The sequence below is a fragment of the Pleurodeles waltl genome, chromosome 8, assembly GCF_031143425.1.
Source record: "Pleurodeles waltl isolate 20211129_DDA chromosome 8, aPleWal1.hap1.20221129, whole genome shotgun sequence".
NCBI classification, from domain to species: Eukaryota; Metazoa; Chordata; class Amphibia; order Caudata; family Salamandridae; genus Pleurodeles; species Pleurodeles waltl.
Genome location: NC_090447.1, coordinates 280,184,747 through 280,212,630, shown reverse-complemented (window position 1 = coordinate 280,212,630; position 27,884 = coordinate 280,184,747). Strand labels below are relative to the sequence as shown.

The 27,884-nt window shown below is 42.0% G+C and overlaps 1 protein-coding gene across 1 annotated transcript in view; it reads left to right on the top strand.

The window, feature by feature from the left end:
• Positions 1–27,884, top strand: part of GBE1 (1,4-alpha-glucan branching enzyme 1) — a 745,843-nt gene that overhangs the window by 399,156 nt on the left and 318,803 nt on the right. The window contains exon 7 of the mRNA XM_069204143.1: positions 5,532–5,741. Coding sequence (XP_069060244.1) covers positions 5,532–5,741 — 210 coding nt within the window. The remainder of the gene's footprint in view (positions 1–5,531; positions 5,742–27,884) is intronic.

Here is a 27,884-nt window from a genome sequence, read left to right as displayed (position 1 = left end):
ATACTTAACTTTTTACACTGCTTACTATTCTGATTCAAGCATCTGAATATATGAAAGATCCGGTGTTGTGGAAGAAATTAGTTACTTACCTGTAACTCTGGTTCTCCAACATTGAATTCATTCATATATTCACATGACTCTCACACCTTTCTAGTCAGGGGCTTATGTATTATGTAGTCTTCTCCTATTTTGGGTTATGATATCTGAGCGCTAGTGGCCTCTCAGGGTAGTAGGACAGTTGGCACTTTCAACTTATTGGCTGACGTTCGGCTTGCTTCAAATGAGGTGGCTGTGTAAACATTGTTGTTCAGGCCTATGACCATTTTAATACTGTTTACTGTTATTTAAATGTACCGGGATTTCTCTGCTTGGCTACAGAGAATGATTCAAGCTTGTGAATATATGAAAGATTTCAATGTCTGAGTACTGGAGTTATGTTAAGTAACTCATTTCCTACTTGATCTGAAAAATGTTTGCTTCTTTTTTCCATTGTATTATTTTCAGGAAAAAAATGATTGGATCAATGACTAGACTAAAGACTTTCATGAGATTTTCCATTGAACCTGAGGTCATCAACATTTGGAGCTCTAAGATGTTAGAGAGTTTTATGCTTTATTTTCATGGAAATTAAGTTTTTTTCCCCAAAAACAGACAGTGGTGCTAAAATCTCCATATTTCCAGCTTTCAGGAACAGGCAGAACTTGATTCAGAAAACCAACTATTTTAGCCAGTGCTGGCATTCTAGTGGAAGATAGCCCATTCTTCCTGTTTTTCGTGCTTTCAACCTCTTTTTTGTGGTGGAAAAAAGGTGTGAAACTCCTGGTGGGTCCTGGACAGCTATACATTTCTGAAAACTAGACACAATTCTGAGTTTTGCAAGGAGTCATTTGTGTAGATCTTTCATGGTTTTCTCAAAGGAACAATTGTTGACATAAAAAATATTCAAAATTAGTAGGAGAAAATGGCCATTTGTGACAACTTTTTCATTTGTAACTTCTCATCACAATGACCAATTTACAAAACCTATATACCATTACAACTGCTAGACCCTTCTGGTGGTAAGAATATACAGGGTTTGAGGGTTTTCCAAGAACTCTGGGTACTGACAGCTAATAACTGAGGTGCCCCTTGCCATGGTTTTTAATTATGTACTGGGTATAATCAATTCAAATCTGTGTATTTGCAAAAGGGGCACAAGATATGAAGTTTAGAAGCATATTTACATTTGTTGTACCCATGCTAGCATGTCAATTAGAGGGTATTTCTCAAAATGCCTTCTTTCTTACACATTGCCTTACATTTGGAAGGTACAAATGCAGAGAAATACAATTGATAATAACACTTGTTCTGCTATTCTGTTCCCCTCAGTTTCCTGATAAAAATAGTACATCACCTATGTGAGTAGGACTAGTGGCCGCAGCAGGAAACGGCCTAAACCACAACATGAATACATCAAACTTTTCTATACAAAATGGACCACTTTTTTGGCAAAGTGGATAACTGTGGGTTTTGGACCCTAGCTCAGCCGGCACGTAGGGAAACATAGCAAACTTGTACATTTTTTATACTGGACATCTAGGGGAATCAAAGATGAAGTGACATGCATGGCTCTCACTAGGTTGTGATACCCAGAATACCTTGCAAACCTCATCCTTTGACTAAAAGAACACATTACCCTCACATTTCTGTGATGGAAAATCCTGGAATCTGCAAGAAGTCACAAGTAACCTTCCCGCAAGCCTCCTGATAAAAATGGTACCTCAGTTGTATGGGTCGAACTAGTGCCTGCAGCTGAAAATGGCCCAAAACGCAACATGGATACATCATATCTTTCCACACAAAACTGACACATTGTTTGCAAAGTGGGTAGCTTTTTTTGGGCCTTCCCTCAGCTGGTACCAAGGGAAACGTAGCAAACCTGTACATTTTAGAAAACCAGACACCTAGGGGAATCTAGGGTGGGGTGACATGGGTGGTTTTCACCTGGTTGTTTTACCCAGAATCCTTTGCAAACCTCAACTCTTGACTAAAAACGCAAATTTGCCTCAAATTTCTGTGATAGAAACTTCCTGAATTTGCAGGAATCCACAAAATGTCTGCTACTGAGCATTTCCCCACTCCTGCTGATGAAAATTCTGTGACACTTGTGTGGCTGGACCTACTGCCAGCGACATTAATGGATCAAACCAAAGACAATGGAGCCCTAGCATGGGCACTTAAGAAAATACCTGGAAACCTAGGTATGTGTTTGGGTGCTCCGAAAGGAATTAAAATGGAAATTATATGTATGACACAAAGCAGAGAATGTACTCATGATTCAGCCAACCTTGATTAGTTCCTTTAAGTTTGCATAAAATACATGTCACAAATTTGCCTTTTCTGCTTGGTCACCCACGATTTTTCCCCTTTTTCTCAAACGTAATTTTGCTAAGAACTATTATGTGACATTTTAAATCAGTGCAACAATCCTTGTGCTCTGGCCCTAAATCGATATTGGTAAAATTGGTTTCATCCAATTGCTCTATTTAACTTTACTTTAAGGCCATGATAGATGGTGCAGAGAATGCACCAAGGGCATGGAAGTTAAATGTCATGTTGGGTGCAATATATATTTACGCCATACACATATATGATGAAAATATATGACTGACTGGAGCACTGCTGTGTTTTGGCTGGGCTGCAATTTAAAAGCACTGTAGTGGCATATCTCTTAATAATTGGGAAGCAACGTAGATTAAGTGCTTAATGTTAGAAATTGGGTTCTTGATTGGCAGAGGTATGCACCTTGTCCGAGCAGGAACCACAATCCTAGTCTGGGTAAATCACCACACATCCTAAATTAACCAGTGCTCACTCCTGGTAGCTTGGAAGTCAGGCTTAACTTAAGAGGCAATGTGTTAAGTATTTCTGCAATACTTCAAACTGTAAACGATTGAAAACACCATGCAAAAAATACCACGCCTGGTTAGAAGAATAGAACTTAATTTAATAGATAAAATAAGACCAAAACAACAAGAATCCAATAAGCAGAACTTGAGTTTTCTTTTAAAGAATAAACAGTAGAATAGTGCTACAAACTAATAAAGGATTACTTTGGATACGTGGTCATGCTGGACCAGGACAAAGTCAAGAGTTCAGGCCGACTGTAATGGCGCACTGAACAACTACAGGGACCCAGTGAGGTCTGCTGAAGAAAAGTACCTTAATCCTGGTTGTGTTGATGGAGGTGCGGGGAGAAGAGGAAGTGATGCGCCGGTGTCGGTCCACGCAGCAGAGGAGATCTGTTGATTTTAATTATGCAGCAGCAGCGATGCAGTGGCTCTAAGATGCAGCAGTTCCAAAGGCAATTCACCAGTTCTGGCCTTGGAGCAGCGACAATGCATCAGAGTTGATTCCAACAATAGAGGCAATGCACTGGTTCTGTTCCATGCAATGGGGCGATGCGCCACTTCTGTCCCTCAGAAGTGCAGCAGTGCATCGATTCATACTGAAGTAGCTCTTTATACCACTTCAAAGGGCCCATGACTGGATTGGCACCACTTGGCAGGCCAAGACACAGTTGGCAGAGTCCAGGTACTGTAGCAGATGGGTTTGAAGTCTTTGATGTCCCCGAGACTGCAGAAGAACAGGAAGCAAGCTCTTTAAAGTCACTTTATTTCTGGGTTGGAGAGATTCAGGTCCAGCCCTTCTCACTACCAGGTAAGAAGGGCAGCAGTTCAGCAGAGCAGAGCAAGAGTCCAGCAGAGTGACAGTCCTTTCAGTAGCACAGCAGTCCAGACGTATACCGAGTTGGTGGTGTCTGAGGTCCGATACTCATACCCAGTTGTGTCTTTGAAGCTCAGAAGACCTCAAAGCAAGGCCTTTGAACTGTACAGAGTCCCTGCTCTTGCTGTCCTGTCTCCATACTCACTACAGGGGCTATGCAGCCCTTTGTGTATGGCAAGAAACAGCCGATTCAGGTGTGTCAGCCCCTCCCTCCCATCCTGCCCTGTGTGTCCAGTCTGGCTGTCGATGGCCCATCAGTCACTCCTAAGCTCCCTTTTTGTGTGGATTACTAGAGGGAATGCACAAGCCCAGCTGTCTTCCCAACCCAGATGTGTATTGGAGATAGGCAAAAGGCACCAAATGGCTACAGTAAGAAAATGCCAATTGTCTAAAAGTAGCATTTTCAGAAATACATTTTAAATTCAGATTTCATCATGTCAGGATTTTAAATTGTGATTCCAGAGACACCAAACATGAAGGGGCTGTCTCTTCCTATTTAGAAATTACACTTAAATGATGTAATAAGGTAACTCCATTGTTATCCTATGGGAGAAATAGGCCATGCAGTAGTATAAATCAAACCGAAGAGTTTTTCATTAGAAGGACATCTTAAACCTAATTATACATGCCCAACTCTCTAAATACACTGCACTCTGCCATTGGGCTGTATAGAGCCTACCTTAGGGGTGGCTTATATTTATTATATAAAGGAAGATTTGGGCCTAGCAAGAAAGTTAACTTGCCAGGTAGATGTGGCAGTTTAAAACCGCAAACACAAGCTGTGCAGTGGCAGGCCTGGAACATGCTGAAGGGCTACTGAAGTGGGTGGCACAACCAGTGCTGTAGGTCCACAAGTAACAATTAATTTACAAGCCCTGGGCACAGGTAATGCACTTTACTAGGGACTTCACAGTAAATTAAATATACAAATTAGGTATAAACCAAATCAAACCATGTTTTGAGCAGACAGCACATGCACTTTAGCACTGGTTAGCAGTGGTACTATGCCCCAAGTCTTATAGCCATCAAAAACAAATTCAGCAAAAAGTGAAGGAAGAAGGCAAACAGTTTGGAGATTACCTTGGCGAAAGGGCCAGGTTCAAAACTTAGCTCAAAAGAGCCTCCCAATTGACTGTGAGTCAGAATATAGTCAACAAACATATTATCTCCTAATTGCCATGCACAAGAGTAATGCCGCTTTGGGTGTTGTGTTTCTGTTAACTCCAGTATTTTTTGGGTAAACTATTTAAGGAATAATATTTCTGTGTGACGATATTTTGACTATGATATTCTGCTAATATCCCTTCACAATGTAAATACGTTTATCTTTGTTTTCTGTTTTCTTTCTTAATACTCTACTGTATACAGATGTTTTCGTCTTTGCTGCTCTTTCTGTTCCTTTCCGAATAAAATATTTTACAGCTCTCAGTTATACCCTCATGGTTTCTGGAACTCCACACAAAACACCTTTTCAGCTTAGTGGAAGTCAAGATTGGCATTATGTACAGCAATTCTGTTAAAAAAATAATACATATACATTGTCATTACAGCTTAAGAAAATGACTATCTTCTAAAGTTTAAAAAGTTAAGAGAAACTATTGTTGCAAATAGGTTCTCAGTATCAGATGGTTGTCTAACAGCAATATGATAGAATAAAGTTGTCTAAGTGAAGAAATGTTATTTTATTTGAGTATTTTCTTTTTTGCAAATGTTAGACTTGAACATACCCCTAAGTACACTAGTAATTTTACTTCTACATTCAACAGTCGTTATGGAACACCAGATGAGCTGAAGGAATTAATTGACACCGCTCATTCCATGGGGATAGCAGTTCTACTGGATGTTGTACATAGCCACGCATCAAAAAACAGCGAGGACGGCTTAAACCAGTTCGACGGGACAAACGCCTGCTTCTTCCACGATGGTTCAAGAGGACTACATGACCTGTGGGATAGTCGCCTGTTTGACTATTCAAAGTATGTAAGCACTTTCAATTCTGATGTTTTGAAGAACTACATTTTCTTAAACATGATGTGGGAAACAATTAAAGTTTTGATTCACTGTTAGCTTGATATTCTATTTTACCAAATGAAAAGTAGAATTGTTTGATACAACGAAACCTTGGTTCCCATCCATGGAGACTTTGATGATGGTGCATATTTAATGCAATGGATCCTACCACAACAACAAGCTGTGTGATGAAAGCAGTAGATGCTTGCTCTTGAATATGGCGTAAAAAGTATACTTTAACACATACCCCCTCACAATAAAGTTCAAAACTATTGACCTCGACATGAGAGAGTCCTGCAAGACGTGTATTTCCAAACCAACGCTGCTTTTGCAACCATTTATAGTTTAGTAAGGAAGCAGATTTTATAAAACCAGAGATCTACATACCATCCTTATACCGTGCCTCAGTATTTGTTGTCACAGTCCCTAAACATCTGCTGATATTTAACCACTGTAGAGGAGCAGAATATATTAGTGAAAGTGTTTTATAACCATTATAAACATTTGTCATGTTGGGGAGCACAATCAGCACTCACCGTTTTGTACATAATTCATGATATATCATGTCCAGTTTTTATATTGCATGTCAACTGGAAAAACGGAAATTGCACTAACGCAATTTTCTTTTGCACCTACTAACTGTGCTTCATAAAGACACACTACTTTCATTATGTGATGAACTGTCAATTGTGAATGATTGACACAATTAGGAGGATGGCCTTCTCAACTTTCTGTTTTTCTGCTGTCATTTTATATTCCTCATGCAATGAGCTCCTGTTGGATTATGTGGAACGGTCCCTTATGGTATGAATGATGTAGTTGTACTTCAGTCCTTTTAGACAAGCCTGCTGGAATCGAACGTTTGAGAGTAGGTCTTAGTCATGTCAAGGAGAGCCAACCAGTGTAATTATGTATGAGTCACAGTAGTGGGGTTTTATTCTTTGCAGAAGACTCTCTATGCAGGTTTTGATGCAGAGGTAATGATAAGTCCTAGTAACTTTGTGTCTGCAGGTAGTTGAAGGTATCCATTCATTCAGATTGCTGTAACAGACTCTGTGTTGCATGTGGGTTTGATTGATAGGTTTCATGATGGCTTTGGTCTTCATCAGGTTCAGTTTGAGGTAGGCACTTTACATTGATGCATTAGTGCTAAGCAGTTTAGAGGTAGAGAAGGTTTTTGACTGTGGGAACTTTCAGCTAGAGCAGAATGTTTTTAGTGTGCCAGTGGACTTGATTCTGTCTTTGGAGAGGCGTTCCACCAGTGACTACTTGCATATAGTAAAGATCTCAATACAGAGATAGCACATTTGATAACACATTTTTCCTTCATATATGCTACCATCTATAATCACCTTGTATATAATGGGCCCAAATTAAAAAGATTTCTCACCCTGTGGGTGGATCTGTGTTAGAAATTAGGTTTGCAAGTAGCTAATTTCACTGACCCATTACATTCGGTACGGTGTACTGCATTCAAGCAACTTAACACTTCACACATGCAGGTAGGTTCAAGAGAGTTTCAAGAGTTGTGATTGGTGCTGAATAGTGTGCATCCTTGGTTCACGTAGAGATGCTGTTGCCTGCAACGTCTGACCACTGATTTATGAGACTTAAGGCCTGATTTAGAGTTTAGTGGAACGGTTACTCCATCCCAAGCATGGTGGAGTATACTGTTCAACAAACTGAAAACCCACCCACTCTATTTAGAATTGGGCAGACCCTCAGGTTTCCAACAGTGGTTCCTCAGTTGTCAGAAATGCTACACTGACGGACCAACAGAGTTGGGTTGTCATTGTAAATACGTCAGTCTCCCCTATTTAAAGCAGACAGTCTGATGGTGTTTTTTTTGTTTGGCAGGGAGAGCCATGAAGTTCGGAACAGGAGAAAAAAACTTCTAGGGTGTCAGGACAATGAGCATTTTGTTTTTCAGAATCAAACTCCTGCTTTGTGAGTACATTTTTGAAAAACAAATGTTTGCTGGGGCAGCATGAAACACGATGGCTACTCAGCAAACTTTGTTTAGCTGCCATTGCCAGCAGAGATATCTAAAGACGGGTGATAGTCTGGCTTGGATGGCAGATGTAGTAATTTACGCCACCTTGACAGACGGTGTTCTGTCTGCCAAACCGTAAATTATGCCCTTTATTTCTACCAGATACATACACCATTTTAAACAGGTCTCCTCCGTCAAAGTGGATAATTGGAACCACAAAATGATGCACAATTTTGCTGAGAAAGGACAGATGATCGTTGCAGCACTTGTTTGATCACACTGGCCTTCCTACAACTGCACACGGGATCTGCTCCTGAGCATTAGTCCTCAATTGCTTGGGTCTGGTCGAACATCTGCGATGTGGATCGAAAATACGTGAATGGTCTCCCCACTGTGTCCTCCTAAGGAAGGAGAAAATAATGTTTTAGATCATATTCTGAACTCCATCGTTATCGGAAACATTAAGATGCAAGTTTTTTGTTTTATTTATTTCGAGTTTTTCTCCCCAATTAGTTGAAATGTGTTTTTAGTGAGTAGCGGAATTATACCTTTTTGCCTTTGTTGTGAATGATCACTCTTAATAATAGCCAGAGCTTCGTTTAATTTTTTTAAATACCATTCATCTTCTATGGTCAATCTTAATTTGTATTACAACTATATGTGACACACTGCATTATGTTTGAAATATACGTTCCTGTTTCCCACACATTTGTTTTTCAAGCGCTTCTTTACACCTGCCAAGCTTTAATGATTTTAGAACACTGAAGAGCATTCAAAGCAAAACATTTGTCTCAAGGAGTGCAAGTGCTGCAAGCAGATGAGCTCTCTCTACACCGGAATGAATGCCTGTTTCACAATAGCAACTGATCGTTACTTGGATTGTATTGTGTTGGTGTACATTAGAAGCAGATTAAATGATAATCAGGGTAAAATTGTAGTTACTCGGTGTGCCGAACGGGTTGGATGGAGGAAGTGCTATGCCAGATCGCTCAACCAGTTGCGGACTACCAGTCCCCACTGTGCATTGGCCTTTGACTGTACGCAGCAGATTTGAATGCTGTGCCCAACTTCATTCGGCGAGGTGAGTTTCAGGGCCCGAATTAACGAATTAGGGCCAAACCGGCAGCACGTCTGTGCATCCTCCAAGGGGTCTTTTTCAAAATCAAATGTTTCTTGATTTTTTTTTTTCCAAATATAAAATTGCAAAAATGTGATCATGATTTTCATGACTGGTGTGATTTTACTATCTTGAACTCCCATTTTTATTCTCCATGTCCATGCCGCTTCGCAATTTAACCTTTTTTTAATATACAGCATAAAAATCACAATTTGGATATAATCATTCCCATATGGTGTGAAAAAGCTTTTCATCTTCTAAACCAATTACATTTCTCAAAAAACCTAAATGTGATATAAAGAAATTGCATTTTGAAATGACAAAGATATACAAAAGTGCTATCCATTTCAAACCCAGCATGTTTTTCAAGTGCTCATATCTCAATAACTATTGAACAGATGTATACCAAAACACAAAACGCAGCCCTTCAGAGTAAACTTCTTTCTGTATTTGCAAGCTAAATTTCTTGTTGGAGCCAAATCTATTTTTATACTAAACTCAAGTAGTTTCCTCATGCATGGAATTTCCCCACACTTAAGTTGCATTAAGTAACCAAAGGTCCTTCCATAGGAGCCATTGTTCTAGGAAAAACAACAAAAGCTTATTTATTGCAAATTATAACTGAACCACAAGTACAATGAGACAACTGTTACTAAAAAACATACTGTGGCCAAATAAAACATTTTGCTTAAGAGAAGTGTGCAAATAAACAAATATTCACATATTTGTTACTAATGTGCAAATGTCAAATTCCATATTACCAGAGTAGGTCAGTATAAAAGCACTGCCATAAACTAAATAAGCATATATTGAACAGATTTAACCTCTAGTTCTATAGTTCGAATTAAACATGTTTATTTTTTATTTACTATGCATGCAGTTATCATCACAGCGTATAACATATATGTAGCAATGCACAGTTAAAAGTACAGTTGAGGTTACCCCTGAAATTTGCCAACTGGGTTTAGCTCCATAATGCATAACCATCACACTAGCCATGTGTAAGTTGCACACCAAATGCAATGCGCATAGCTGTGCTCCTGATGTAACAGGGTGCTGCGGCAGAGTCAGAGTCGGGTGTCCAAGACACAGCAGTCAGGACTCACCCAGTGGCGGTACTTCAAAGGCACGGCAGTGGTGTTGGGCCTGCAGCGTCAGTGATGGTCGTTGCGCTCAGCGGGTACCATGGCTCCAGTGCAGGAAGAGGTACAGAGTCGACAGTGGCACCAGATCCGAAGTCGCTCTGGAGTCAATGCACTTGGTTTGTTATAGGTTTCACCAGAACTCACTCCCGGAGGGCGCAGGGACTGCATTTGACACCACTTGGTGTGCCAGGACTCTCAGCAAGGGAGCCCAGGGACTGGCAGATGAAATCTTTGATGTCCCTGAGACTTCTAAAAGGAGGCAAGCTCAGTTCAAGCCCTTGGAGAACCTTGGAAAGCAGGAGGTAGAAAGCAAAGTCTAGTTCTTTCACTCCCAGGACCGAAAAAGGAAGCAGCAGGCCATCACAACAAAGCAACAGGCAGAGTGTCAGTGCCTCCTACAGCATCTAGCTCTTCTTCCCATCAGAATGTCCTCAGTCCAGAAGTGTTCTGAAGATGTGGTCTCAGAGGCCCACTACTCATACTCATTTCTGCCATTGAAGTAGCAAAGGAAAGCCTTTGTAGTGCACCATACACTGCCTTTCCTGCCCAAAATGGTATTCTGTTCGTATATTCAAAAAAAAGAAACCATCTATAGCCAGCGAGTTTTGGCACAGAAGGTAGAACTTCTTCAGGCCCTTTTTTTCTGCTTCTCCTAGAATTCAATTTTTTACTCATATGTTATTGTCCTGTAATTAGTTTGCACTGTTATTCAGCCGTGTATCCCTTTTGCATAGTAATTCGTTTTTCTTATAACGTTTGTTATTTCTCTGATGAAGTGCATTGCTCAAAAGTGGGAATAGCTAAAATATACAAAATTGGAGTGCCTTTCCCATGATCTGAGCAATTAGTGAAGTTTCTTTGTAATTTTCTTGGCTGCTGGCAAAATAGTGCATAACCAATTATTTAACATCTGCCAGGCAAATACTTTCCTTGATATTGGCGCAGCTGCTGGCCAAAGAGTGTAAAATATGCATTAACAGCCAGCAGCCAGGTAAATAGTGAAGTATTTCCACAGGTTCCATAGCCACTGGCCAAATAGTGCAGACTCTCCACTATTCAACCAGCATCTGGGTAAAGAGGGTCGTTTCTCTGCTATTTTTAAGATCCCCGGCCAAACAGTAGAATATGTCTTCTCCTTAGACAGCAGACACGTAAATCGCAGAATTTTTTAACTTTTTACCTGGTGGCAGACTAAATAGCCGCTTCTTTTTTAAACGGGGAACTACTATTCTTTCTAGATGCCTTGGACACATCCGTGTGAGGGGCTTAAGGGTGTTGTACAATGAAGAATCAAAACTAACCTTTACATTGCATCAAAGAATGTGGTCCTGTGACAAACTGTTTGAGGATGATTTGGGGTTCTCATTTATTTACACTTATTAACAAAATGGTAGGACAAAATATGCTGGGTCTCTTGAAGTAGTATAAAGGGATGTGTCTGCATGAGAAAAGCATTTGATTTTGATTTGCTTTGATTTTTCTTCCTTCGTGGGCCTTAAAGCTATTTTGTGCTTGGACAAAGTGTTCTGATGTAATTACTAAAATATTTGGAGCCATGATACTCTCCTTTTTATCTTAAAAAAGTATGGTTAATTGACATTAATGGGCATGGGAAGGGATAGCAAACAGTGCACTTTGATCTAATATATCTACCTATCTGGCCTGGCATATGTTTTTGAGCACCTAAAGCATTCAATAGTTAAAGAACTGCATTCCTCAATAAAAGTTCGCAGTAGTCTTTGTTTACAGCTAAGAAAGATATTATCTAATGGTAGGTGTGAATAAATGTAACAGTGTAAACCACACAATATTGCTTTCCCTGTTAATATGTCTTCTATGACCAAATACACACATTTATTATTTATGCAACGTCAACAGAAAACACAGCGAAATCCAGATGTAAACCTGTGCACTACTGTTCAGCTTTAGGGAGTTCATTTTAGTGTGTCTTAATTAGATCTCTCGAGGTCTGTTGTGCTGGAAAGGTCTATCATGCAAGGATGAAACTTTGATTAAAAACATTATTCCATTTTATCAGTTCTTGTTAAGTTCTGCTTCATTGTTATTCTATATTCTGTGGCTCCAGTGGGTTATACAACTTGCTTGGGAATAGCTCTTTTCCTAATCCATTCATGCAAAGATCTTAGTCTTTGTTGAGGAACTTGTTTTCTTTTCTCAATCAAAATCTGGGAGACAGATTATCAGTACTAGCTCATTAAATTAAGACCTTGCTGTTGAGATTTGTGTTCAACCTTCAGGTTGCTAGTTTGAATCCGGACACGGACAACACAACGTGTCAACTTTTCTAGCTCAATAAAACTGATGTAATTGATTGGATTAAGTCACATATCTTTGACAACTGTGATATATTGTAATTTTTAGCCTCTCTTTTTCATCACTCATAATTGGAAAGTTTCAAGTTGATCCATCAAGTGGGGGCTGAGAAGAGGTGGTTCCAAAATGTTTTAAAAGCATTGTATATTTCATGGGTCCATAGAGCCAACAGATCTAGAGATCAGATCTGATTGGCTGCCACCATATCCACAAAGATGGGGCAGCAGCCATTTTAAGACTCAGTACCATCCTACACAAATGTTTAAAAAAAAAAAAAAAATGAAAGCATTCAGGGGGCAGGGTAGGCATATTGTGCCCCTAGGTTTGGTGGAGGGAGTCCCAGGGGGACTTATCCCCAGGGCCAAAAATTACCTTTTTCCTTTTTTCAGTGTGTAAAACCCACAAAGCAGATTTAAAAATAACGTGACTCCCAGTCTTATTATTCCTATCTCCAAAGTACATGGGTCCAGGGGGATGGAGTCTCTTTAATATTTGTGGAGGGGCATACGGTCCCCATTGCCAAGCCATTTTAAGGCCCCAGGTACCCAATCCTCCAGGGCTGGTATTTTTAAAATGAGCCTCAAAGAGGCCCCATCAGACCCCATTCCCTGGGACCAAACATAAGTATTAAGGGATGGGAGCGTGCAGCTCCCCTCCCCGTGGTCATGATCTAACCTGGGGACCCCAGGCCCCGATAATTTGCAGTACCGTGGGGATCTGAGAATTTGAAGTATCGTGCGGACCCTATCTCTTGGGGCAGTCTTGTTCCCTGCTTGGGAGAATGTGGGTATAACACGCCTGCATTCTGCTGGGCAGGGAACAGAGTTTTGCTCTCCCCAGCTGGAGCAGTGAAAAATTCAGATTTCCCCCCCCCCCTCCTTCCAGGTAGCAGCAAGGTAAGGAACCTAGCTCCTGGAAGTACTCAGTATGAACCTGGCCTGGGAGCTAGTAATGGCCACTGTGACTCAGGTAGCCCTCAACCTGAACAATTCTCTGGGATGCCCCATTTTTTTAAAAACAAAAAATTATAAAAATGAAATTGCCGGATTCTACACAGCTCCACCCACAGCCCCCAACAAAAAATAATGAAGTGTTAGCCTCACGGCAGGAGCCACTCATTTATTAATCACTGCTTTAGCATGGAGAGCTTCATAATGCCCTGCAAGAATCTTTTTTTACAATTTATTTTTTATCCTCGTGATGCCCATGCACCTCATATTTTTTAAAGTGGTTTCATCATCCCCTCCAGCGTTTATTAACTCCGCACATTGCATTTAGAACCATCGCACTCTAAACCGGCACTTCACTCAACAGAACAGATACAGCACCTCAGATTGGTGGCAAAATCCAGATCAACACCCCATGTGCATGGGGATCATTGATGCACCTCATGCTACGACAAGGATTAAGGTATTTTTGGTTAGCTGGCCATGCATGGGTCCTGTAGCTGGCCTGAGCTCTATAGCAGGCAGCCTGAGATCTTGACTTTGTCCCAGGCCAGCACAACCAATTCGCTTTTTGAGAGCTATTTGCTTCTAAGCTCTATTTTTACATTTAATCTTCAAAAATTCATATCTCAAATTCTACTTGTTGGATTTTTGTCATTTAGCTCCTGTTTTATTCTTAAAAATATTATCTATTTTCCTAACTTGTTGTGGAGTCTTTGGTGTTTGCACTTTTACTGTTTGAAGTGTTGCACAAATACTTTACACATTTCCTCTTAAGTTAACCCTGACGTCTCTTTGCCCAGCTACCAGAGGGTAAGCACGGTTAATTTATCATGTGCATCTGACTTACCCTGACTAGGATTGTGGATCCTTCTTGGACAAGGTGCATATCTCTGCCAACCAGACACCCAATTTGTAATAGTACCTTTTTCTGCTGTGACGCCATTTCAAAGTGCTAATGTGTCAAGAAAAAATGAAAGGAAGGAATAAGAGCAAGCAAATGGCGACATCTGCTGCGTAGCTGATCTTGGCTGTTTTGTCATCAAAGAGGAAGCAGAAGAGGTATTATACTGTAGAAGAGGAAAGGAGAAAAGGGGTGTGTTTGAGATATGAATCAAGAAAAGGCAAACAGTCTGAAAAATCCAGACCAGCCAGAATTAGGAATAGCAGACTGTAATAGAAACCCCAGGTTGAGACAGTTATGGACATCCACAAACTAGAACATGAAGGCTGAGACACACAAACGACAAACATACAGACACACGTATGTTCTCTCATAGCAGTTACACAGCAGACAACCAGGTACACCTTCTGGGTGGGGTACGAACTGACAAAATGGAAGGGCGTACGAATGTATGGATGCAGATTTCATGTTCACCTAGCCAGTGGTGCCGGACGCAGACGGGACACATACGCACACATACACACTCACATCCATTCATTCACACACACGTGTGCATACATGCATCCATTCACAACACTAATTAACAATTATTCAATCATACATCCATGCATGCACTAAACATTAATAAAAAATTAAAAAAACACGTCCGCTCTGCCTTTGGAGTCCCAGGAGAGTTGGGACTGCTGCCTTGCCTCATTGGTTGACCTTAGGGTCTAATCTCACCACAGAGTGGGATGGAGAGGTCAGTGAGTCTGCTGACCCCACCCCACTCTGTGACGAAGTGCCACTGATTGACACTTCGCCCTGGGCGCTTCATGGCTTAAGACGTAAGCACCCATGTTCGAGGCAATGAGTGACGCTACTCCTTGTCACCAAGGGGGAGGGCCTTGAGGACCTTTGCTGAGTTGAGGAAACGCACACAGGAGCTGTGACGTCCTCAGCCCAGCAAAGTTCAGCTCAGGCAGCCAGGAGCCTGTGCATGTAGCGCATGTCTAGCTCCTGGCTGCCTGACCTGAAAGCGAGGAGTGTGTGTCAGGCTGACCTCTGCTCAGCCTGCCAGATGCTCTTCTTGAGGGGCAAAATGTGAGGGGGCATGGCCCCTCATCCCTGATGGACCAGCAGCGTCTGTACCTAATATTTAGATTCTTTGCTTACTAAATCAGAATTGAGTTGAGCACTTCAGTATTGGTGCCCATTCAATTACTGCCCTCTTTTGCATGATCAAATTTTAATAACTACGCTGTGCTCTCTGCATTGCTCATTTCATCATTTTCCTGTTTGCTGTAATCCTATATGTGCAGCAATGCAATTTATTACCTTAATTTCTTTAATACCTACATATGACATACGAAGGATTGCCATGTTCCTCCAACTACATCAATCAGTGAATTTCATGTCCAGGACTTCTCCTTTACAAATCATTGACATCAAATTCATTAGTTATTGACGAAAATGAAGACAACTCCCAGAATGCTCTGATTAGCTAAATAGCTTGTAAAGCTTTCTGCAACTGTTTATTTTTCTTGTTGCGAAATGGGTTCATTCAATTAATCGTTGTAATGTCTGTCACGAGGCGAGTCCTGTTTTGCAAACAAGGATGTTGCTTGCCATCAGTCGACCACGCCTCGATACGAGTCACAAAGTAATCACGGGAATTCTTGCCTCTAGTTGCTCTAGGTTGTCATTTACTTTGTTTAACTAGCACCAGTGGGCTAACAATGAGAACAGATAATAAATTAGCAGGTACATGACTAAAATCTGGTACAGAGCCATACTACTTGCATACATTTCTCTTAACAATCTCTGATCAATAAGAAATTCCACAAATAAAATCTCAAAGTTCTTATTGGTTGTATACTGTAATTTGTAAATCAAACCTAAAAAGGAAGCAACAATAGAGCTGGATTTATTTTTATCTCCACCGACATCCTTTATTCTTGTGTATGAAAAGTGTGAGAGTCTAAAGCCTGTAAATGAATGCTACAGTTTACTTAATGCTATTTACTGGTCTCTGGCCACAGTACAGACTAAGGACAGCACTTGGACTTGTTAACCAAAATGCTGTGGGGGTGTTGCTGTGGCCCCTGTCTTGCGTGGTGAATGTTGCACTGGTATTTAGTACTCTAAGTATACATTTTTCACAGAGCTTGTTATAATGACTATATGTTTATGGTTGGCAATGTTTGTTCCTAACTCCTTCCAGAGTTTGGTCCCAGGACTGAAAATAAGACCTACCTGCATGGACCCTCTCCAGCTAATGGTAAGGGCTACTAGATGGCCCACACATTCAGCCACATCAAAATGGTACTCATCAGTCCTGACTGTGTGGATTATCAATGCCAATTCCAATTTCTTTTCTGATGCCTGCACCATGCAGCACAATCAGCCTTAAATGTACACCTAAAGTATCATCTTGTACCCATGGTATATATATATTTTTTTTTTGTGTGTGCTCCCAGTGCATCTTCTTGTTATGGATGGAGGTCTTTGGCAATACATGATGGACATAGGCCCAAACTCTGCACTGTCTTCAACGGAATGAGCCTTGCAGGGCCAGATGTTTTATTCTATGGAAGAAAATGGTATTTTCTTGCACAAGTCATTTTTCTACCTCACCTCCAAGCCTACCTCTATACATGAGTAAACTTCACTTTGGAAATAATCAATTTGATTTAATTGAGGTTTGATGCTTTCATCCCCTATTGCTTAAATAGCCAACAACAAAATTTGAACCACGTGTCAAGCATTCAATACAAAGAAAATTGTTGAAGTCTAGATTTCCTTATGATAACTAGATCATATACTGTGGCTTGCTCTTCCTTTTATCCAATTAAGTACTGTCCCTTCAATTATGTCCTGGTTATTTCTACATAATATAAAAATAACCAATCTTCTTGATTAGCCAGTACATTAAATAATTTGCACAATGAGGATTAATTTGGTCACTGACAGCCGGAGAAAGAAATATATAAAAGGGATCCAGAAAGATAGCTCTGTAAAATAAACACTACTGAGATACGTGGGAGATCAGGGCCCAATATTTTAAAAATTGATAAAACGTGTGCTCCTGCATTAGGTAACCAACGTAACCATTACAGCTGACCCACCACATTTGAGCTTTGGTTGGTTTGACTGACGGCAGCTCCATGGCGATGGTCATACCTGCCCACCTAATGGGCGAACTTTCTCGTGGCCTTTCTCATCCTGTGGTATCTGGCCTATAGTACTGAACAGTTTCTGGTAGCCCAAGAAAGTAAACACTATGGGCCCGATGTATGAAAAGGTTTTACCTTTTCTGTGTCTATGGGAAAATGCATTGGTAAAATGGCCCTATGTTTTTACTCTCTTGGGCTACCAGAAAGAAGCTGAAGAATGGAGGTGATGATATGTAAATTGATGCATGAAGAATTTGTCGACCATGGCTACTTTTTGCCTGTATTCCGTTCTCAGAAATTTGTGACCTGACGATCTTTTTGTTTTTATGTATTGAAACTGTGCTTAGTGCCCGGACAGACTTTGAGACTAGTCCACATTAAATAAAACTCTAAATAAAATTGCAAGCGTACGATCTCAACTTGTGATAGCAATCACTACCTAATAAACAAGATATTATTACATAAAACATGCAGGCTAATTCAGTGTGTCCTGAGTGAAATGTAACTGCGCTGCTCAGGGCACACGTGCGCGGTGCCTGCAACATACATAGAATCTTTAAACGACCTAAGTTCATGAAGGGGTGACCCCTAAGGGTTTTGACAGACACTTGGTACTTTAACGGAATACAGATAAGATCGTATGCACACAATTACTGCATGCATATAAAGTGACAGGCAGCTTTTTTGTTTGATAGATCTTGAAACAAAGCCAGTGTGTTAAAATATTGCTTGCAGCCTTTTGCTGTTTTTTTTTTTTAATGAAAGACGTTTTGCCATTTCTATTCAGAGTTGAAATCCCACTTGCTCTTCAAATCTCCTGAAATTGATGCTGAACATCATTCCATTCTTTCGCAGTCAAGTATGCAGTGCCATCATTTTGTTTCAATGCATCATAAAATGGCACATTGTTATACAAACAGATGCTCAGTAATTGCTTTTATGATACACGATACAAGCAAAAAGTTGTTCCAAAGCTGAGCTAGGGAGCTACATACAGTAAAGTTATTGTTTTGTAGTCTATTGTAGTTGACGGTTTGAGAGTAGAATTTCTTTCAAGGATGTCACCTCAAACTATTTACACAAGCTTGTGTTTTGTCGTGGGCCATTTGATTTTTTTTTTTCCTATTTATAAAGTTACACTGTGATAGCCAGGTATTTAAATTGGTTGTAAACATAAGGGCAGTTTGAATAACAGAGATGTATGTGATGAAACGGCCAGTGGTAGCACCAGGGCTTTCAGTGGGTTGAAAAAAGTGGGGGGGTTCCGTGAAAGCGGCGGGACATATATGGCTAAGGGAATGCTTTAAACTCGTACACTAAAATTCACGTAGAGCTCCACCTTACCCATTCATTTGCATAGAAACACAACTTCAACTGGCCCACGTGAGCTGGGTCTGTGCGCTTTGCAGAAAGACCAAGGCTTGGGTCACCATGTATTCTGCACACCTTTTTCCCAATGGGAACTTGGGGGGAGCACGGGGCTTGCCCTTTCTCCCCCCGGGTTTATCGGGCCCAGGTGGAATGTTCCACGAGCCCGAGTTTGGGATTGGGCGGGGTTTCCCGGATGGGGCGGTGCGGTAGGCAGGGAATATAAGGCGTGGGCTGGGTGTGGGCGGCCTCTTTGGCCGTTTGTCACACCCAGTGGGCGTTGTTGTCTTCGTGACATCATGCTTTTGTGCTTTCTGTCAAGAGTGATTAGTGAGTAGGGGCGGTTTTTTATAGTGTGTAGGCGGAGTTTTTTGTGGTTGGTTAAGGTGTTTGAATTTTTTGATGGAACCTAACAAAGTTGTTCAGGCTCTAAAGGTTTTACAGGATGAAGGTCGGGAAAACCTGTTGAGGGAGGGAGTACTGGAAGAAGCTTGGGTGGGTTTGCGTAGGCCGAAAATAATTTCTTCTGAAGGTGTGGCGGCTGCGGTTGCAGCTTGTTCATCTCCTGTAAAGTCGGGTAAAAAATTTAGGGTAAAATGCGCGTCCGGTAGAAAGGTCGCACGCTTACCTGAGGATGTGGAAATTTTTGCCTCTGGTGTTATGGGGCAGTTTCAGGCGGTTTCGAAGAGGCGGGGAGTTTCGAGTCTGCCTAGGCGGCAAGGCTCGTCTTTAGTGAAGTGCGTCACTGCTGGGGGGAGAGGCTCTGCCGTTTCAGCTGCGGTGGCGATGCGCGGCCACTTGGGGGTTGGCAATCGATCTGCGCATGCACGGTCAATTTCAAGGAAACAAGCTCGCGCGCTTTTAGAAAGAGGCGCGGAGCGCGTAGTTTTGAATTTAGAGGAAGAGCCCTTAGCGGGAACCTCCAATATGGCGGCGCCCATTGTTTTAGACCGGCAATTCTCGGATGTTGAGCAAACAAGGTCGGGCTCACGCGTTGGCAGTGACGCCCAAACTGGGTTAGTGGATGATGAGGTAGTGGTCATTTCTGACGAGGAGGAGGTGGTTCAGGTGAGTCAGGTCGGCGCAGGTTTTAGGGACAAAAACAGGAACGTAGTTTTAGTTGGTCAGCAAAGGGGTAGGTTGTTGCACTTGATACCGAGGGTTGCCAGTCCTATGATACATAAGGTACAATCTTGGGACTTGAATAATCAGGCTTCTTTGCAGTCAGGCGATAGGTTTGAATTGGTGGATAATGGTGTTTTTTTTTTTTACAAGGGACAGTGACTGGGGGTGAGAGTAGCTCTGGTGTTTTTGGTAAGGAGTATTTTAGCTTTGATGTTTGCCATTCTGATGGTGGGGAAGGTCCATCTGGTTGTGACACGGCCCATGCCTCGGGCGGACATGGGTTGCAGGCGTATCATCGGCGGTCTGGGCGGATCGCTGCTGATCAGAGCACTCCGGTGAAGGTCAGGGCGCCTTCAGCACACCGGAAAGAAGTGAGGGTTAAACCTGGAGCGGTTTACCTGACGTCGGGGGAGAAATTCGGTGTTGCTGATGACCAGCCATCCACTAGCCGGGGCGCTGGTGCGGGTTTGACTGTGATGGATGAATAAGTGCTTGACTATGATGACGAGTTTGTGGAACCAGTTACGTCACTGAAGAGTTTGGTGTTATCGAGAGAGATGGCTGGGGAGGTCCAGGGCGGCCGACCTAAAGCTCGCGGTCAGGAGGTTGGCGGTTTACCGAGAGGTGAGGCTGGGTTGGGGGGGTCGGTGGGGTTTCATGAGTCACGCATGTATACGGGATGGTTGGGTGGGGCCAGTTTTTTGAAGGTTGGGAGTGGGCTTGTGGGGCATGGGTCCAAGGTGGATGCATCTATCCAAGTAAGTTCGGCGGAATTGAATGGTAAGTTGGCGGTAAGTGGTGATAATGGTGTAAAGTTGACTTGGGTGATAGTAACGTGAAGGCTATAGGTTCTGTTGGCGACCTAGCGGGGGGTAGTGTTAAGTCTAAAAGACTGCCGTGTATGGGAGTGTCGATGCCTTTGGGGGCGCATCTCACTCTGACTTTGAAGGAAAAAATTTGGAAAGGGGAGTTTATTGATGTATTTAAATTGCTGCACAGGGGGGTACAAGCAAAGAAAGGGTCAAAAGAGGAGGAGTGGGAACTGGCTAGGAGGCCTAGAGTCCCAATTACAATTGAAAATTGGACGTCAGCATTTTTAATTTACGCTAGTGTTTATTGTGAGAAACACCCGGACTCTTGTGTGAGAGCTCAGATGGATTTTGGTGGATTTGGGTGGTTTAGATACAATGAAGAATTCAGAGCGAGGAAGGCGATGGATTCTAATAAACTGTGGGGCAAAATTGATCACGAGTTATGGATGCAGTGGTTGCGTACCGCTAGGTCTGCACTTATAACTCATATGGCGAGTGGGTTACCCGTACAGTATAAGCCCTTTCAGGGGCGTCCCACCCAGTTTGGGGTGGGTTTCGATTTCAGAGGTCAGTTGCAATCTAATGGGTCGTGTTGGTCCTTCAACAACAGTTTCTGCAATAGACAGCAGTGTAAGTTTAGGCATGAATGCTCCAATTGTGGTGGGAGACACCCAGTGTATCAGTGTTTCGGGGGGCTCCAGTGGGTTGGGCATGGGCCATCTGCAAGGGGTGGTGATAGAGGTAGGGGGCACATGCAGGCGGTGGCAAGTAAAGGGCCCTTCACCTATTAAAGTGGATGTGGTAGCTTCCTGCTTGCAGCGTTACCCTCGTTTTGAGGAGTCTAAGGTTCTGTTAAGTGGTTTTTCTGATGGTTTTAGGTTATGTTATCAAGGCCCGAGGTTGCGAAGATGGGCCAATAATTTGAAGTCGGCTAAGGAGCATCCTGAGGTGGTGAGGTCTAAGTTAGAGAAAGAATTGAGTTTGGGCAGGATTGTCGGCCCCTTTAACGAATGGCCTTTGGCTAATTTGACTATTTCACCCCTGGGTGTGGCTCCCAAGAAGCAAGCAGGGGAGTTTCGGCTTATCCATCACTTGTCTTGGCTGGCGGGTTCATCAGTTAATGATTTTATTGCAGTGGAGGATTCGATGGTTCACTACGCGTCGATTGATGAGGCCATTGCATTAGTTCGGAAGTGTGGAAGAGGTGCAGAGATGGCTAAATCAGATGTTGAGTCAGCTTTTCGATTGTTGCCGGTCCACCCAGATGATTTTTCGTTATTGGGTATGCAATTTGATGGTTTTATCTATGTTGATCGGATGCTGCCCATGGGGTGTTCTGTCTCTTGTTCTTTGTTTGAGATGTTTAGTTCATTTTTAGAGTGGTGTTTTAAACTTCAAGGAGGGTGCAGATTTGTGACTCACTACTTGGATGATTTTTTCTTTGTGGGGAGTGCTAATTCAGGAGATTGTGGCAGGGCCTTGCGTGTCTTCGAGCGTTTGATGTTGCTCTTTGGAGTTGATTTGGCAAGAGACAAAACGTAAGGGCCTACAACGTGCCTTAGTTTTTTGGCCATTCAGTTGGATTCTCTTCGGATGGAAGTGAGGTTGCCTAGGGAAAATTCTGCAGTTGATTGCTCTGTTGGGTGAAGCGGTGAAGAAGCCTAAGTTGGAGTTGCGCCAGGCGCAGTCTTTATTAGGTCATTTGAATTTTGCCTGCAAGGTGATAAGGGTTGGCAGGGCATTTTGTCGTAGGCTGGGCTTTGCGATGCGTGGTGCCTTTTTGCCACATCACCTTCGACTTCGGGCATGTGTTAAGGAGGACCTTCGGATATGGATTGTTTTCTTGAAAGATTTTAACGGTGTAACTATGATGGTGGATGATGAGGATTGGTTTTGGCATGTTCAAATTTATTCAGATGCGTCTGGTGCTTATGGTTTTGGTTTGTTTTGGGATGGTCATTGGGCGGCGGAGGCTTGGCCCGAGAGTTGGAAAAAGGCTAAATTGAGTATTGCATATTTGGAATTTTTTCCATTGGTCGTGGCGCTGACAATCTGGGGCCAATTTTTGGCCAATATAAATGTCATTTTTAATGTGGATAATCAGACGGTAGTGCATTTGGTGAATTCACAAAAAGCCAAGGATGAAAAGGTTCTTAAGTTGTTGAGGGTTTTCTTGCTGTATTGCCTTAAATTCAATATATTGTTCAAGGCTCGTTATGTTCCTGGCATTAATAACGACATCGCTGATGCCCGGTCTCGTTTTCAGTGGCAGAGATTCCGTGGCTTGGCACCGGGAGCGGATGTCCAGAAGACAGCCATACCAGGGGAGTTGTGGGAAGTAGGAGATTGAAAATGTTGGAGCTAGTTCAGCAGTCTATAGCTCCGTCGACGAGGAGGACTTATTTTCAGGCATGGTTGGAATTTTTGAATTCCGGTGCAGTACGTCGAGTGGGAGGGATTGATGTGATTTCTAGGAGACAAGATTATGCAGTTCGTTTTGTTATGCAGCAGATTGAGGCTGGTTTGGCAGCAGTCATGATATCGGGTAAGTTGTCTGGGGTTTCCTTTTATGGTAAGTATTTTTGGGGTTATGATCCAATGGAAGGCGAGTTATGTAGGAGGATTTTGGCAGGTTGAGCCAGGTCTGGTGGAATTAGATGTGATCGTAGACTTCCTATCACGTCTTTTTTGTTGAGGTCTTTGTTGGGCGTTTTGGGAGGTATCTGTTTTTCTGGTTGGGAAGTGCGTTTATTTTCGCTATGTATGTCTTGGCTTTTTCACGGAGCATTTAGGATCTCTGAGCTTTTAGGTTTGAGAGGGTGTGGTGGGCTTCTTGTTGAGAATGTAAGTTTTTTTGGATGGGGGCATTTGCATATGGTTGCCTTTTTCAAAAGGGGATCAGTAGGGAAGGGGACAAGAGGTGTTTTTAGAAGCTAAGCAATCACATGATTGTCCAGTGCGTTGTTGGTTTTCTTTTTCAGCACAGTTGCCGCAATCAGCAAGGTTGGTATTTATTCATGAGGATGGGTCGAGTTTGTCTGCATCTCAGTTTTTAGCTGTGCTGAGAATGTCGGTTAGAAGGTTGGGTTTTGATCCCAAGTGTTACGGTACCCATTCCTTCCAGATTGGAGCTGCAACGGAGGCGAGGAGGCAAGGTAAATCGGACCAATCTATCAAACAATTGGGTAGGTGGAGATCGGGATGCTTTCAGAGGTATGTGCGTTCTTTTAAGCAGTAGGTTTTATCTGTTAAGGTTTTTCTGTGCGCTTTCAATTTTCGCTCTTACTACTTTGATTTTTGGCAATATTCTTTCCCTCATCTCACTTTTCTTTTCACTCCCAGCCTCTCCTCCCCACCACCTCCCCCCCCCCACACTTTTGCTGTTTTTCTTATTTCTTGCTTCTTTTACTTTTATTTTGGTGTTTTACTGTATGCGGCATGTTAGTGTGTTTATTTAACATGGTTTTTCTTGTAGGTTGTGTCGGGGTCCGGACAAGGTGTGCGCAGTTTGGATTGTGGGACATTCTTTTGTTCGATGGGCGGAAAAGCAAGCTGCATCGCGACATTTTGGGAGACAACTGGGATTAGATGGTGCAAGGATAAAGATTAGTTGGGTGGGAAAGAGTGGGGTGTGATGGGGAGAGTTGTTGTATGTGCTGGCGAGAAGGATGGAGCAGGGGGTTTGTCCTGATTTGCTGGTTTTGCATTTAGGAGAAAATGATGTGGTGGCATTGTCAGGCATTGGGTTGTTAAAAGTTATGAAATTAGATTTATGCAGGATTAAGGAACGCTGGTCAGGGACTCACATAGTTTGGACGAGTTTGGATCCGAGACGGTGTGGAGGGGTGCGCATTCATTTACAGGGATTGAGAAGCAGCGTAGGAAGATTAATAAGGAAATGAAGAATTTTTGTAAGGCTCAGGGCATTTCGGTTCTTACCCATGACAACATTGTGGTTTCTGATGTGGAACTTTTTCAGCAGGATGGTGTGCATTTATCGTTTTTGGGTAATGAGCATTATTTGTTAGAACTCAGGTTGGTGATTGCGGAATTACTGGGGGAGCGACTGTGGGATCGGTAGACAGGTGGGTGGGGCAGGAAAACGCCTGCTCGGGTTTTCCTGTGTGGCCTTTCGGGGGGGGGGAAGGGGTAGATCAGAAAAGATGAGGGCAGGGGGTTTTCACAGACAAGGGTAACTGGACAACGTGAATGCAGGACAGAAGGGTCAATGGGTTGGTCGGGTCAAGGTGGGGATGGGACAAGGGGTAGTCAGGTGGAGTCACTTTAGAGGGAGGGGGAGGGGTTAGGTGATGAATTTGTATTAGTGAGGTTGGGGTAGTTTTGTGAGGCTTTATGCCAAGGTTGTATTTTACCAGACCTGTTCTATTAAAGCGGCCTTTTACCCCTTTAAGGAGTGTCGTGGTTATTTCACTGTATGGCCCGATGACCGGCACTGAGAAAAATCTGCACCGCCTTCAGCCACAACTCAATTTTGGCCCGTTTTAAAAACCTGGATGCGACTCAATTCAAACTATGCCCATGGCCAGAGTAATTTGCTACCTGAACAAAAAAAACAAAAACACAACGGAACATCTTGGAAAAAGCAAATACTCCTAAGAAGTGCTGTATTGACTAAACCATGGTAAATATAAGCAAGAACATCATGGATTACCTTAACATGTTTTATACCCATTTTTAAAAAAATCGATCAGTTTCTTTGCATGAAAAGTTAAGGACATGAATATGGGACCCAAAAGATAATTTCAATGTCAGTTTGAAATAATTACCGGGTCTGAGACCCGGAAGTACCTAACCCACTTAAAGCCCTGGGTATCCAGGATATTACAGCGGTGGAGTCAACTACCAATATTCAGTGGTGTTGCTGAGTAGATAGATGCACACCTTTTACTTCCTACAAGACGCAGAGCGCTGCTAACTGAACACTGTGTATTTACATCTAGGTAAAGGTTGTGAGCACAGCTTTTTTCAATGAAAACAAACCAGGGGCGTAGCTTCAGGTGGGGTGTTTCGGGTGTTTCACCCCCTCTAGAAATGCATTCTTTCGTAAATAGGGTACAAGTGCTTACAGTCGGGTGAGGTGTCTGTCGGATTTCAGAGGTTTATTACATACACACAGACAAAAACGCACACACACACACACTGGTTGGTGTTTCGAAGGTCTTAAAAAATGTAGCTTGGTTTGAAAAATATCGTTTCAAGTAATCATAACAATACTCACTGTCCTTTAAGTCTTCCTCGTGTTCTGCTTCTCATATAATATATTTTCACAAGATATGCTAGCATTATTGGCAGGAAATCTGAAGTTTACACCCCTCTGAACATATTTACCAAGCTATGCCCCTGAAACCAACCATGCAGCATCAAGAAGTGCTCACCATTGTAAACAAATTTCGCAAGCCTTGTAGTGCCTTCTTCCCCAGAAACGAATTCAATAATATGTGGTGAATAAAATTTCCGAATTAAGGACTTCAAGCTTATCTTTGTGTGCACCTCTCATCACAGTAAACCAGTCACATTTTTCCAGCTCCTCCGCACTTTACAATTTGCTTAAGGAATTATTTTTCTTTACAAGGAAAGATCGTGACAAGTCGAATGGGAACATGAGCATGGTTTCAGCTAGGCTTCATGGTAAGTAACAATAGGAAACGAGAAAATGAAAATCCGTTTGTATAACCCAAAAATTGATACATAGCTCATGGATTTGGCTAATTTAGCAAAATTTGAAAAATATTATTTAACCTTGGAGGTAAATTGGAATACCATTTTCGAATTTTCCTTAAACACAATGCGAATTGCATGTTGTATTTGTGATATCAAGAGTTTTTTGGTCTGGGGTTAGGGAAGATCTTCTGAGTGTATTAAAAATACATATGTTTAATATACTTGTATGATCTTTCTGACAGACCTCTTCATCTGTTGGCCTGCTGCGGTGTCATTTACGTTTTGCTTTTGTTAACACAAAATGTCTTGATTTGAAATTATTAATGAATGTTTACATATTTTGAATAATACAAAATTTAGAAAATGACTAACGTAGAAAAATAATGTGCACATTTGAAATTGTGACCTCGGAGAGCGGTTGCAAAGATTCACAAATTATAATAAAAGAACAACTAACATATGTGACATATTGAAAATGTATTAGAATAAGGTAGTAGTATGTCATACTGAGAGATATAACTTATGTTTTGCATTATATTGTAGAGCTTAACTTAGCCAAAGCTGTAGCCTAGTTTTGCCAGGCCTCTTGCAGAAGCTGAATATTAACGTTCAATGAAAAGATGCTGACAAATCAACTAACCGTGAACTGCTCATTGTGTAATAAAATTTGCTTAGCTGAAACCCTTGCATGAACCGACGGACAGGAGATGATGGAACTAGAATGTAGCAAATAGTGTGTAGAGCGTTCTGAGTGTACTTTCCCAGGACTCAAACAATAGAGACTCTGACTGGAGAAGAAGATACAACATTTTCGATACCTGACGAGCCGGATGATGACATCCTACAGTGAACCAATCAACAATCTGAAAACTGTGTAATATTAGAATTCAGAGATTTGAATAATGAAAATTATTGGACAAAGTAAAATCGTGTGATTAATTCCCCAATCAGGAATTGGGGATAGTCTGGGTGACTTTGATATAATGCTGTGACAAAGGGAGAAAACTTCAGATGGATGGAGACAGATGTAGGTGCAGATGTTAGGGGAGAGACTGCAAGATCGAAGAAAATTCGAGATTGTCATTGGGCTCATGCTCTTGAGAGCCTGATGTGATGCTGATCGATTGATGACCTGAGGATGAAGACTGACCTTGTTGCTGATCTATACCGAGGATAAGTAGATATGACAATGTGACTGAATTAACTTGTGTCCCTAAATAGTTTTCTCTTAGCTAGGTGTTTTTCCAAATTCATGTTCTAAACTGTTTTTCGCATGAAGACCCACATGCTGATGCTAATCTGGGTTAGGTGAGGTTCCTACCCTATGACATTGACAAACACAAAGGCAAATGATTGATGAGCTGATTTGCTGAACTCTGCTACTTATGTTGACTTATTCATTCCTGATTCCATTGTTGACTTATGCTACTGCTTTAGAATATACTCTGATGCAAGTCTTAATTAGGCTATGTTTTTGGCGGCTTTTAATGAATTAATATGGATTTGGTGACTCGAATAAAGTTTGAA